Source organism: Perna viridis, chromosome 7 (genome assembly GCF_037379345.1).
Source record: "Perna viridis isolate PV_CMFRI_1.1 ecotype Kerala chromosome 7, ASM3737934v1, whole genome shotgun sequence".
Taxonomy (NCBI): domain Eukaryota; kingdom Metazoa; phylum Mollusca; class Bivalvia; order Mytilida; family Mytilidae; genus Perna; species Perna viridis.
Genome location: NC_142451.1, coordinates 37528241 through 37541186, shown reverse-complemented (window position 1 = coordinate 37541186; position 12946 = coordinate 37528241). Strand labels below are relative to the sequence as shown.

At 33.0% G+C, this 12946-nt stretch overlaps 1 protein-coding gene across 2 annotated transcripts; it reads right to left on the bottom strand.

Moving 5' to 3' along the window:
* Positions 1-198: 198 nt before the first annotated feature.
* LOC148612557 (DBH-like monooxygenase protein 1 homolog) lies at positions 199-11654 on the bottom strand. 2 transcript variants are annotated; one of them, XM_088594125.1, is made up of 9 exons: positions 11519-11654; positions 6669-6873; positions 6179-6311; positions 5437-5535; positions 4900-5079; positions 3251-3417; positions 2048-2291; positions 1547-1643; positions 199-804 (listed from the first exon to the last, which is right to left on the bottom strand). In XM_088594125.1, the coding sequence occupies exons 1-9, from the start codon at positions 11536-11538 to the stop codon at positions 231-233; spliced, it is 1719 nt and encodes a 572-aa protein (XP_088450251.1). In that variant the 5' UTR covers positions 11539-11654; the 3' UTR covers positions 199-230. The 2 variants fall into 2 exon arrangements, with proteins under 2 accessions (XP_088450251.1, XP_088450252.1); XM_088594126.1 differs by lacking the exon at positions 4900-5079.
* Between the last annotated feature and the right edge of the window lie 1292 nt (positions 11655-12946).

The following is a 12946-nucleotide window of genomic DNA, read 5'->3' as shown; positions in this document are numbered from 1 at the left end:
GGCTCTTTATAAAAAAGATGCATGTATTTCGCCTCTAAGGTGGTTATTAATTTTTTTATTCTAGTTGTAATGGCTATTTTAAGGAGTATCGTTTTAATCTGTAAACAAATATAATTATAGGTAAGGCAACAATCCAGTTTTTAGGGTTTTTTCAATTGCGTTTATCAGGTAATCTAACAAAATCAAAATTAAAGAAAATTAGCCAGTACATATAATGTATTGTGTATACTTTATATGTGATTAATATGGATATTCAAAAAGAATACAAGAAACACTGACGTCAAAACATTTACGTGAATATAACTTGTAACATCCGAACTGCTCGATTCGACATCTCTTAATTTGGATGGACAAGATTTCAGAACATTGTAAAATTCTTTAGCATCGTTATTCCCGTCTCTCTGTAATCTTAAACGCAACAAATCCCCAACGTCACCTTTCATGCATGGATGAAATCTAATAATATCAAGATTTCTCTTGCATTCGTCTGAGCATGTACTGTTCATGCAATGTTCTTTAACAGTTCGTCTCATATCAGCGAATTCAGGATAGGATGTATTTCTAAAGTTTTTGACATGACATTCGTGTAAAATAGGTTCACCAAGTTCGCAGTAGGACAAACTTCCATATTGTGCGCATTCTGTCTTTTTAACATTTTGTGTTGGATAAAATGTCAAAAATATAAAACACATTTCGTCATTCGTTCCCAGTCCGAAGTGTGTGTTGTTAACTCTTGAAGTTGTTTTGTATACACACGTGGTTTTGATTTCATCTCCGGGTTTGATTTCAACAGGATCGTCGAAACTAGAATGAAAATAAATCTAGTGAAGGAGCTGCATGCGAATATTTTGTATTTTTGGGTTACTAAAAAAAAATATTTGCCCCTTTTTATCAAAACTTTCGGCTTAGCACAATCAGTGGCTGTTCTGAAAGTATCAATACCCAGCAATACTTACCTTCTTTAGCTTTCCAGTAGTTTTTAAGTGAAACTATTCCTTGTTGTAGTTTTTTTTTCATGAAGAAAAATCCTCATGGCTTTAGGGTTTGATCATCCATTTTCAAACATTGACAAAATTGGAATGAACCAGATATTTAGATATTTTGATCAGTTGACTCTTAGTGCGTGTAAAAAGCACACTTTAAAACTAATGCAGAATCCAAGAATAACAAAAAAAATGAAACTATTTTGTTAACTTTTGATATTTGATGAATCTGAGGAGGGATAACCGTATTATACAATTTGCAATTTGGAAAATCAGTGCTCTCAAAGATTGACGTTGTTCGATCGAATGCAGAAAAAAACATTTCCCTACAGATCTTTATGGTTGGGATCGACACAGCATGACGACTAACTTGGCGACAATAGAACATTGCTCATTTATTTTCAGTAGTGAATTACATGAACACAACCCGGATCGTGAAGTTAACATATAGGCATTTTAACGAGTAATATATTTAAAACTTTAAAACTTAAAAACTAGGCATTGGAAATGGACATTAAACATTCTTCAGAAGATTTTAAAGTTTTACTAATCGTTAAATATACCTGTGCACTTTTGGACTGTCATAGTTATAATCGTCTTCGTCTGCGATAACGTTTATTTGCACCCCATCACGTATCACTTCCGTTCTCTGTTTTATTCCTGAAATCAAATAATACTCGTAATTGATGTTTACATAAGATTGATGTAAAATGCTGAATACAAACATTCCAATGACCGGTAAGAGTTGTGTCCCTTGCCCTAGGTCTGCCTCCTTAATGCTATGAATTCGGCTTAAATCTTAAAATATTATTAAAGTCATTATTCAGTATTATAGACACGTGCAAACATTGGATTTTTATATTTCTGTCGGTAAGACTTTCATCAAGATTGATAACAAGATGGCATTATTGATTTGCTCGTGCGTGTTTTTAAATGCATCTCCATAGATTATGTTTCAAATATAAAAAAAGGGGGACTCACTTTTGGCAAGTTGCTATATTTAATACAAAATAAACTGTAAGTAATCTATATTCATGCGCAAAAAAAATTATTAATGTACATACCTAAGTAATGCATGTGGTTAATGGCTGAACTAATGAAAAACGGTTGTTCAAACTTTTGTTTGCTGCACTTCTTTGTGCATGTCCCAACAACCTTTACTTCCGGTCGACCTGGAGGCAGATCGAAGTTCACGTTTCCTACCGACATTATTGCTGCATCATTTGGTCTCAGAGTACGGGTATAATACAATGTCAAACCTGAGCTATCCGAATAATCTGTTTTAAGTTCAGGGTTATGCCAATGTACCTAAAGTTAAAATGGTGACAACTTATTTTTTCTATTCGTGTTTGCTTTCCATATGCTACAGTTGGTCAACATCGATACGCCATGCCCTCGACGTCGAATTAGTTACGTGCAATATCATGGAAATGCCACAACAGAAATTTTCAGCAGGTTCCTTAATTATGTACTCAACAATTTGACATTTTCACTGCAATTGCAAAATTTTAAGTACTTTATTTTAAGGAGGTAGACCTAGGGTAAAGGGCATAACTCTTAAAAATCATTGGAACGTTTGTGTTCAGCATTTTACATCAATCTTATGTAAGCCTCTAATTAAATTGGATTCATTTTATTCTGCTTCAAACGGAAGCTTGAGAGGTTTGGTGAAATTGAATATGATATAAACATATCACTGATTTCATGAGTCATGTCCCTTACCCCAGGTCTACCTCCTTAAAACAGAGAGAAAGGATCTTGGCTTCCAATCATGGCAGAAAGAGACAAATGGAGGGAGTAATCAAAATATTACGTGTGATAAAAAGTATAACATGTTAGTTGATATTCAATACTGTATGATAGTGAAAATGATATAGGGAATGGGGATGATAATTTTTAAGGATTTGTCTATAAGAAATGAGGAAAGGTATATGATGTAAATATGAAGTTTATACCATACAATAACTGTATCATTCCGATCATTTTTTTTCTTAAAACATATAGTTGGATATTTTTAACATCTCTATTCTAGCATTATTGTATCAACACAGACAAATTTCTGTTAAACTCACAATCCAACGAGTGACTGATCAGCTAAGGTTTAAACTGTTTTTATAGAGTTAGTGAAACATCAGTTGAATTCAACATTTCTCTATCAATTTACCCGGTATACTGAACGAATGAATGACGTATAGACCAGTATTTTTACGGCAATACCATTGGAAGTTTCAGGTTTAAATCTTATTTTTATTATAATTGTGACTAACCTGTAAAACTGCCCTTTTATACCCTTTTGGTCCCATTCGAACACCAAACTCTTTAGGGGAACATACCCCTGAGGAACCAATGGTCCAAAGTCCTATGATTTCAGTACAGCCATGGTTACCAAACGTGCATAGGTTTGTTTTGTTTGCTGGCATCTTATTTATCTGTGCTAAATTATAAAATACAACTCGGTGCAATTGTTAATTTGTGATATTTTAGGACCATACGTTTAGAACAAGAACCATTTACGACTTGTTTTACAGCAAGTAACAAAGCAATTTCAGGGAACATATTTAGTCTTTCGTAAATTTAACGACTTTTACCTGAGAATTAAACTGTCTATCATTTTTAAGTATTTTGATATACATTTGATAGAATATATGAATTTCATCGCCAAATGTCATAATTTACAAATACCTAAGGAAGTTCATCAGGTGATTGTCATTTAATGTATTCCATAGCGTTAACAAGTAAGAAATCAGATTCTCAATTTTATGACAAGGACTTGAATATGTCAAGCCATACGAGATTTCCACCTCTCACATACGGATTTGTCCGCAATAACTGACATACAACAATTGAATCCTACAAGGCTAAATCGTACTTATTTTTGTTTTAAAATTTTGAAATTGTATGTTCCCGAAGATATATTGAGGATCTAATGTATATTAGAAAAGAGCGTTCGGATATGTGATTTTTTTTCCAATTTTACTAAGGGGACGACCATTTGATATTAAACGTATTACTTTGAAGCTTTCGCAGAACAAATATGCCCCGTACAGGTCCGGGTGTTAAAAGAATAGGCCTGCAGTAGCGCTAAGCTTGTCGTAAAAGGCGACTAAATAGTGCTCAGAACCCTAGCCGGGGGCTAGGGCAGTCTGCCCACAGAGCAACTGGGATGTGTGCCCCAGATGGTGGAATGGGGGTACTCCTGGCGTGTTACATGCTGGGGTTGTCAGGCCATAATACGGAAAACCTGACCGCAAACCATAGTGGTGCACCGTGTTGGGAAAGATGCCTCGTTCCTCGCACGTTAAAGAACCCTACTGTGGTATTCTCCCGGATTAGGAGCCATAGGGCTCCTCCACAGGAGGCTAAATTGCCCGACCCTACCCACCTCTCCCTATTTCCAGTGGCAATCAAAATTTGTCGACCCCATTGACCTTGTGTCCCATCCCTTTTTCATTTCATCATCATTTCATGTTCATTTTATCATCAATTTCATGTTCATCGTCTGAATATAGCTGAAATATTGCTGCTCGGACGTTAAATCCCAACAAACAAATAAAAACAAACAGAACAAATATTATATCACCATGTCCATAGTTACAACATTATGTTTTCACAAATATCGATATAATTTATATTATACACTCATATTATTAAAGAAATGTTTTAAATTTTCAAACAGGTAATACGAAATAACAAGGTCTGTGTCAGTTTACACTTTTTATTAACCGTGAATAAAAGAATTTGTTCGTTATTTAAATGTTATTTTGTTTTGAATTATTTTAATAGCAGAGTGCGAACCAACCGACGTTTATGACGTCACAGTACCAGAGCAAGTTATACAAATCAACTTAGTTTGCTCGAAGAGTACCAACCAATCAAAAATCTTGTTACAAATCAAACTGACACGTCCTCAACATACCCGTTTCTGGACATCCATACAATAACATGTGATGCATGACATACTCGTTGTCAATGTACGGTGTATTAGCTATCATATGATAATCCTCATCCGTCGGTAAATCAAACATTGTACACATGTATGTTGTCTCCATCCCTGGTACTTTTGTATCTTCCATTCGCAGTGTTACATTCATTACATCTATTGTTATATATATATATATATAAATAAAATGTCAATCAAACAACGTAACTTAAGACTTGTGTTTCTGAATTGCTTTATTAAGCATGCAGATGTAATAAGGAACGACGTATTCGTGATGATGTTTTTTTTTATAAGAATTTGACTTGTTACCTCTGCATCATAAGAAATCTGGTTACAGTATAAAAGATCTTTTGCGCAGATGGTGGTGTCTGAAAACACGCGTGACCTCACTAGTCATGCGACAATTTAAAAACCCCATGACTTGATAGATGGCTTCCTTGTCTGGTACTATTGAAGTAAATTTTAACTTAACATGCGCAAAAAATACATGCAACAAAATTTATTTACACTCACCCACACTTTTAGTCGCTTGACATTTCAACTCGTCTAAGTCACAATCTACCCATTCGTTTTTCGCCTTACATTTATTATCGTCGAATGGATCGCATACCCCTGCAAACAAAATAGATCAAAATAAGGTAACACTGATGACCACTGGTCAATTTGTCAATTTTTATGTTGACTCATCGCAAACATTATGTTTTGTGTATCTATTTAGTGGAGCATACGTTTTAGAATATGAATAATTCTTTCTTTTCTTGTTTAGAAAAAAAGAATAGTAATAGCTATAATGATATCTGAGCGGATCAGGTCGATATGTATTTACAGTGTATTTGTGAGTGTAGAATATACATTTATATGAGATCCAAAGGAAAAATTACTACACATATTTTCAAGTTTAAAATCGATTGGAAACACGTGCTAATGACAGGTAATGAAATATGTGCTTTTAGCATAAAACATTACATTACGTGCTTTCAGATCATCTGACATATAAAATTCAGATATCAAATCATGTGGAAAAATGTTTGTCATCACCTGTATCACCTTTTTTTAAGTTTCTTTAATGCTTCGTATGAAAAACAAAATAGTTCTGTATTCCTGTGTCTCAAATTGTGTAGGCTATAAGCAGTGTTATCACTGTTAATAAAACATTTGTTCACATTGAAACTATGCAATGTTTGGTATTTTCCATGGTTCAGAATTTAAAAAGTAAAGTTAGGTTTCGTATTTTTTTTCTATTTTATCTTTTTACCTGGATGAGTAATCCCGTTTCGTCTTTTAGGAGATGCACCAGGTACCCATATACAATCGGGGTCGCCAAGTTCTTCGCCGTTAGTTTTTCCATCCCCGTCAGAGTCAAGTTGACACAAAGATTTACTCCACTTCTGTAACATCAGAGAATAAGATAGTGATAGCTGCATGAACTCAGTAATTTCTGTAAAATCTCAAAATCATTTTATATTATACATAAAATAAAACAATACTCCTTTAGGTAGTTTAGGTAGGAGAGATTGATTTCTCAACTCCAGATGGTGAAATTAGATTCTTTAATGCGAGTTTTATCGAGCATGTTATTATCTTAATCTAACTCTATATAATAAATGGACGATTAAAATTGAGATTTGACTAAAGATTTTTTTTCTCAAGCAAGTTCACAAATTATAGAACAGCGGGATCCCTTTCGCGAAAATTTAGTCATTGCCCAGTGAAAAGCAAGTGCTTTATTACGATAGATTATATACCTTTCCGAGTCGATTGAAAGCTTTCCCAAAGTCATTGAGTTTGCCTCCACCTCTGTCATTAAGGTGTCCTACACCATGCCATATATAATTAGGTTTACATGGGTGAGGTAGACCTTCACCGTTGGGAATTACCTCCTGGTACTGTGGATAGCTACTTATGACAGTTATTCGTTGAAGTAACAAGGCAAATAAGTTAGGAAGGAATCTATAAATATGAAAACAGTTTTTATCTAGAATTTATTGAATAAAATGTAATTGTTTTGCCACTTTAGGCCATTCGTTGAAAAAGTAAGTATGTGATATGACTTTTTAAGCAAATGTTTTTATCTTTATGATGCAAGTTATGGCAAATAAATGTATATATACATATAAATCTGTAGGAAACCATGACGATCTTCATTGTGGTATACCAAACAGATATATCACAATAAGTGTATAAGAATTAATACATCATGCATTTTTTAATTTTTTCCACTAAAACGTAATGGAGAGCTTTTAAATAACGACTGATTTCTTGACATATTTAGTCGTTTTCTGAGGTCATCCAAATGACCTCAAAGTAGAGAATTTCACTTGACATTCGCCTCTTTAGTTTTCTTCTTATTAACATTATATCAAAATTTTAACTAACAGCATATTAAGTGTCAAATTGTTTCATACATTGTTTGTTTAATGCAATTGGATACACCATCCACAGCCAAATGTGCCACATATATCGGCAAGAAAATACAACGCGTCACCAGTGGGGTGATATAAAGACATTACAATCCAAAAACATGGCCTATATGTAAACACATGAAAAAAAGACTATCCACATACAAAATTTATCAAACCGAATAAAACAGATTACACACAAAAACTGAAGATAAATTAAACAAGACGTCATACATAAAAAACCAAAGCACTAGCAATATAAACTCCCCCCTCTCCACCCCCCATTCGATAATCATATGTAGCTAGATTAATGTGATAACAGTATAATAAACTATAATAATATAATTAACAATTAAACAATGATAAAATGGAATTTCCGTGATTTATTTCTTAATTATCTTCTTTTTCATCAGTTTGGTAATTTTGTGCTTACTCTGGGGTAGTCGATGCATGTGCGTGAAGCATGCTCAAGATACACATGACAATATTGAAAAGTATTTTGTTCTGTCCAAGCCCTACAACGGGGAAGTGTATTATTGAGCATGCTCATCAACTTACCACAAAAGGGTCTATTCCTTTCACATATTTTTGTGAATGCATCTAATAACACTAACTTTGTTCAAAAGGATCATATATTCTTTCATTCAACTATATTTAATACATAACATTACAGTTAGTCCTTTCTAAAACTTCAGGGTATAGATTCGGTCCTCCCCAGATTATATGACTATGAAAATGAATGATGAAATACCTTAGGTAATTGACTGGACAATTGACAGGGAAATTTAAAGTTTCTATCAGACAATTCATTCATCTGTTGATTGACTTCTTAAGTGTCAGACTTTGTCTCGTGTGATAACTTCGTTTTTTTTTTTAAATTTGTTTGTTTTGTTTTATTTTGTAATTCATATTGCCTAAAGATTGAACTGTTTTACCTCAACAATGTGTTTAATATGATTTTAAGGTTCCTCTTATATGAGAAAAAGTTCATTTAACTGTAGCAAATTACTGACGAGGTTGTTTTTTTGTTTTTGGAAATGGGGGATTTGATGGTGGACGAGTTGAAGGTAATAGTGGTTGGGACATTTCAGGCTTTGATAAAGTAATAGGTGTTGTAGAATATCTGTGGGTATCCATACAACATTAAATAGTGCAAGTGTGTATAATTCTGAGTAGTTTGATACAGCGTCTGTATATTTTATGATGGTAAATAATGTTACATGAATCTTTACAAGAGACTGTTTGTTGCTTAAGCTATTTTAAAGAAAGTTTTCCTTTCTTACTTGACTCAAGTGCCTTTGAAAATTCCCACAATGTAATCAGTTTGGTCGTGTTTTTTTGGAATCTCAACATCATAATAATCGTTTAAAGCAAGCAAGTCACACATAAGCATATTTAAGTTCATTGCTTATTTTACTGAATCAAAAGTCTAAGGTCTTGATTGCATAACAAATATGAAAGGTGTTCGGAGTTTTCTTGGATCTCTTATCTATGAAGTGTGATAACAAAATTGCCAAACTCGATTAAAAATTCCTTTATGAGGAATCTCTACCAAGAACTATATATTTGTATCAATGTGTATCATCTTATTTGGAAAAACAACGATGTATAATGTTTTTAAGTCGGGATTTTAACTGAGTATGAGTAATAGAAGTATACGGTGTTGAATAATTATAGATTTTAATGCTATTATATTCAGATAATAGTCTTGAACTGATTGTCTCCAAAAGATTTTTCGAATTTTTTAGGATCCACATTGAATTAATACCACTACGGGAGTAACAAGTGTTATGGTAGGACTGCAGACCCTATTTGACGATTGTGAGTATAGAAGTTAAAAGTTTTGAAAGAGATTTGGTGGTACGTTTTGCAGATCCAGCTATGACACGTTGTTTGTATGGATTCTTGTGGAGTTTAGGAATCCAGTACACAGACAGTAAATCACAATCATCGTCCTTGGTAGAGAGACCAAAAGAGGATAGCACAGATTTATGGTTTCCACAATCTCTTCTTTGGAGATTGTGGTAGCAGTATAGGTCTTATCACTGCTATTATTTTCTACGTCTAGCTCTGATAATAAACATTTGATGTAAAACGTTTGACGGACAAAAACAATGTTGATTTTTTGCAAGAGCAGTCAGGTGGTTTAGCCTTGAAGTCCTCAATCTCGAGGTTCAGCAAATGCCTTTTATAATTGAAAATTTTTGATACAATGGGTGAAGTATAGGAATATGAAATAATTGGTATGGATTTGTCTTTGAAATATAGGGGAGTTTTGTTGTGAAGTTTTTGTGATGGAGGATCACACAAACTGATTTAAAGAGTCTGTGGACACCAATATCCAATATATTTTGTCAAATAAATTCATCACATTTATGCTATTATTATATTGGCTTGAAAGGTTTCCTATACTTTTGATGTTGTCATTGCATCCGTAAGGTATTGCAGCACCTAGTCTGTGTATCCAGTACTCTTCTCTTTCCCTATGATAGTTTTTACTTAGAACGGGACTGTTCGTAGGAAGGTATTTTTTTTCTAAAATACGAGCTTTCATATAGAGGATTGAATGATCTTGTTGATTAAAGTATTGATAAACTGTCGGGAATTTGGTGGAGTTAATTCCCGAACGATGACCGCACATTCTTTTGTTTAATCGTTCTTGTGTTTCTCCGACATATACTAAACCACATAAGTTGTATTCTAATCCATATACACTGTATTAAGTTTGTTGATTTGCAACTTAAGTCATAGTGACTTCTTGTATGAAAGGTTTTGTTTGTAGGGGAACTGGAGAAGTAAGAGTCGGTTATAAGAATGTTGCATTTTTTGCAATTTTTAATTCCACCTTTTGATATGGTACAATGCGGTGCGGCATCGTTGTAGTAAAATATATCATTTAAAGTGATGGCACATGCATTGATAATTTTGAAATAGTCCAAATTTTTGTACTGGAATAACACCACCTTTAGTATTCAAACAACTATTGGTGATGCAAGTTTTGGATTATTTTCAAAGCATATAATAATATATTTAAACACTGTGGTTACATCAGGTAAAATTTTCAAAGAACATTTTTTAGAAAACTTGTGTTGGATTTGCAGGTTTTTCTTTAAACATAAAAAAATTAAATAACTTGTAAAAATCTGTGGTTGTTAATGTGTTTCTTTCTGTCTGTCCATTTAATTTAAATTGAATGCAAATGAATAGCCTCTCTTTAAATTCTATTCTTTCTTAAAAGGAAGACCAGTAAATGTTAAACATTGAAATCAATGACATACTGCCTCATGTTTTTGTAGTTTTTTGTTTGTTTTTTTTTAACAATTTTATTTTCTATACAAATTTAATCTGTCATCCAGTGAAATGTTACAAAACAGCCTACACATTAAGAAACGAAGTAATTTTTCATTCTAAGTCCTATTAAATGTATGGGTTTTAAAGTGAAACATATATACGAGTCTTTCGAAATTTCAATTTTGGTACATTTGACATTAAAAAAACGGGCAAAATACAAGAAAAAAACTTAAAGAAACAAAAAAAACATGTATACACAAATGTTATCACAGGAGACAAAGGGTCAATCAACAGTTGAACGAATTGTCTGATAGAATTTCAAAGTTTAAATCTCCCTATCAATTGTCCAGTCAATTACCTAAAGAATTTAGGTAATGGTCATTTTATCAAGAGAAGACAAACTAAATCCCCTGAAGTTACATATATGACTTGCTGTTAATGGGTGTACGCACAATTGATCTTGATTATGATAACAAATCAATGTGTAAAATAGATAAAATAGAACTGTATATAACTTAATTTTATTGTATGCAAGAACAATATAAATGACGATTGTCAATTTTGCAAAGAATTGCCTAAATGGATTTTCCTGAACTACTGGGAAGATTGTCATAGGTTAAAATGTAATCAAATGTAAATAATAGGGAAAAAATCTTAGAAAGCTTAATGCATAGGGTATGACAAACTGATTACACAAGGAAATAAAATTACATCTAATCAAATCTATTTTGCAATGATTAGTGGTGTATATTTGTTTTGCAATTTATTCAGCTTAATGCATAACAACTACGTGTGATTTAAGTATGTTTCGTCTTATTAAAAAGAATTGGGGGGAAAAGTAAAGACGTTAACTTTTGTTCAATCCACACAATACAAAAATACTATTTTAGTTGACACTTACTTACCGCTTTAGTACAATATCCATTTAAAATATAAATATTAACAAAATAAGACCTCTTGATTTAGTTATCAAGTTCTCCTAAAAATAAATGACGGTTACTCGAACACTTCATGAGCAGGAAACGCCTTTGTGAAGTGTACTTCTTCAAGTGGGTTAAAACATTAGTATTAACAACATCATATTGCGGTCTATTAGAAATAGTATAAATATAGAACAAAGCTAGAAAGTTCACCTTTTGATATCCTGGAACTCTAAAAAAAAAACATTCAGATGGCTTATCCAAGATTTTGGAGTTAGATGGATTGCGGAACGCTGAGATGAGTGGCGTTAATACATGTGTTCTGTGTTTTTACATATTTTATTATCTTCGGGTGTTATATAATGAAATAAATTATACTTTTTTTTCGTCCGTTTAAATTCTGTTCTAATCCATGCTTTGTAAATTGTATGGATCGCTCCCGTCTTTTACGGGCAACCTCAGTATGCTTCTAACACAACAAAACAGTAAAATCTGGAGAATAAAACGCGCCCATACGTGTTAGTATGTTTAAACGCTTGAAATGACAACTTTCTTGTAATTTATAGTCCTGTTATCCAGCAAAATCTTATTAAGAATACGGTTTACTTGGATGATGATGCATATATGGTTCAACATAGAAAAAACAGGAAAACCACGAAATCAAAACATGTATTTAGTATTGATTGTAAGTAATGGCACAGCTCTCAATATTAAACAGACGTACAAGTATGGTACAGATCTTTTCAACGTTACAATTTAAGTTTGGTACAGATCTTTTCAACGTTACAATTTAAGTTTGGTACAGATCTTTTCAACGTTGAAGGGTCATGTATGGTATAGACCTCTTCAGTGTTGAGTGGTCAAGTATGGTACATATTTTTTCAGTGATGGGTGGTCAAGTATAGTACAGAACTTATCAATGATGAGTGGTCAAGTATGTATAGATCTTTACAGCGATGAGTGGTCAAGTATGATACAGATTTTTTGAAATGTTAAGTGGTCACGTATAGTACAGATCTTTTCAGTGATTAGCTCTCAATTATGATAGAGATCTTTTCAGAAATGAGTGGTCAAGTAAGGCGAAGATTTTTCCAGTGATGAGTGGTCAAGTACAGTACAGATATTTTTAGTAATGAGTGTACAGGTATGGTACAGTTCTTTTCAACGTTGAAAGAACAAGAATGGTACAGATCTTTTCAATGTTGAGTGGTCCAGTATAATACAGATCTTTTCAGCGATGAGTTCTCAATTATAATACAGATTTTGTCAACGTTGAAAGGTCAAGTATCGTACAGATCTTTTCAACATTCAGAAAGAACAAGTATGGTACAGACCTTTTCAATGTTGAGTGGTCCAGTATAGTACAGAACTTTTCAGTGATGGGTGGTCAAGTATGGTACAGACCTTTTCTAT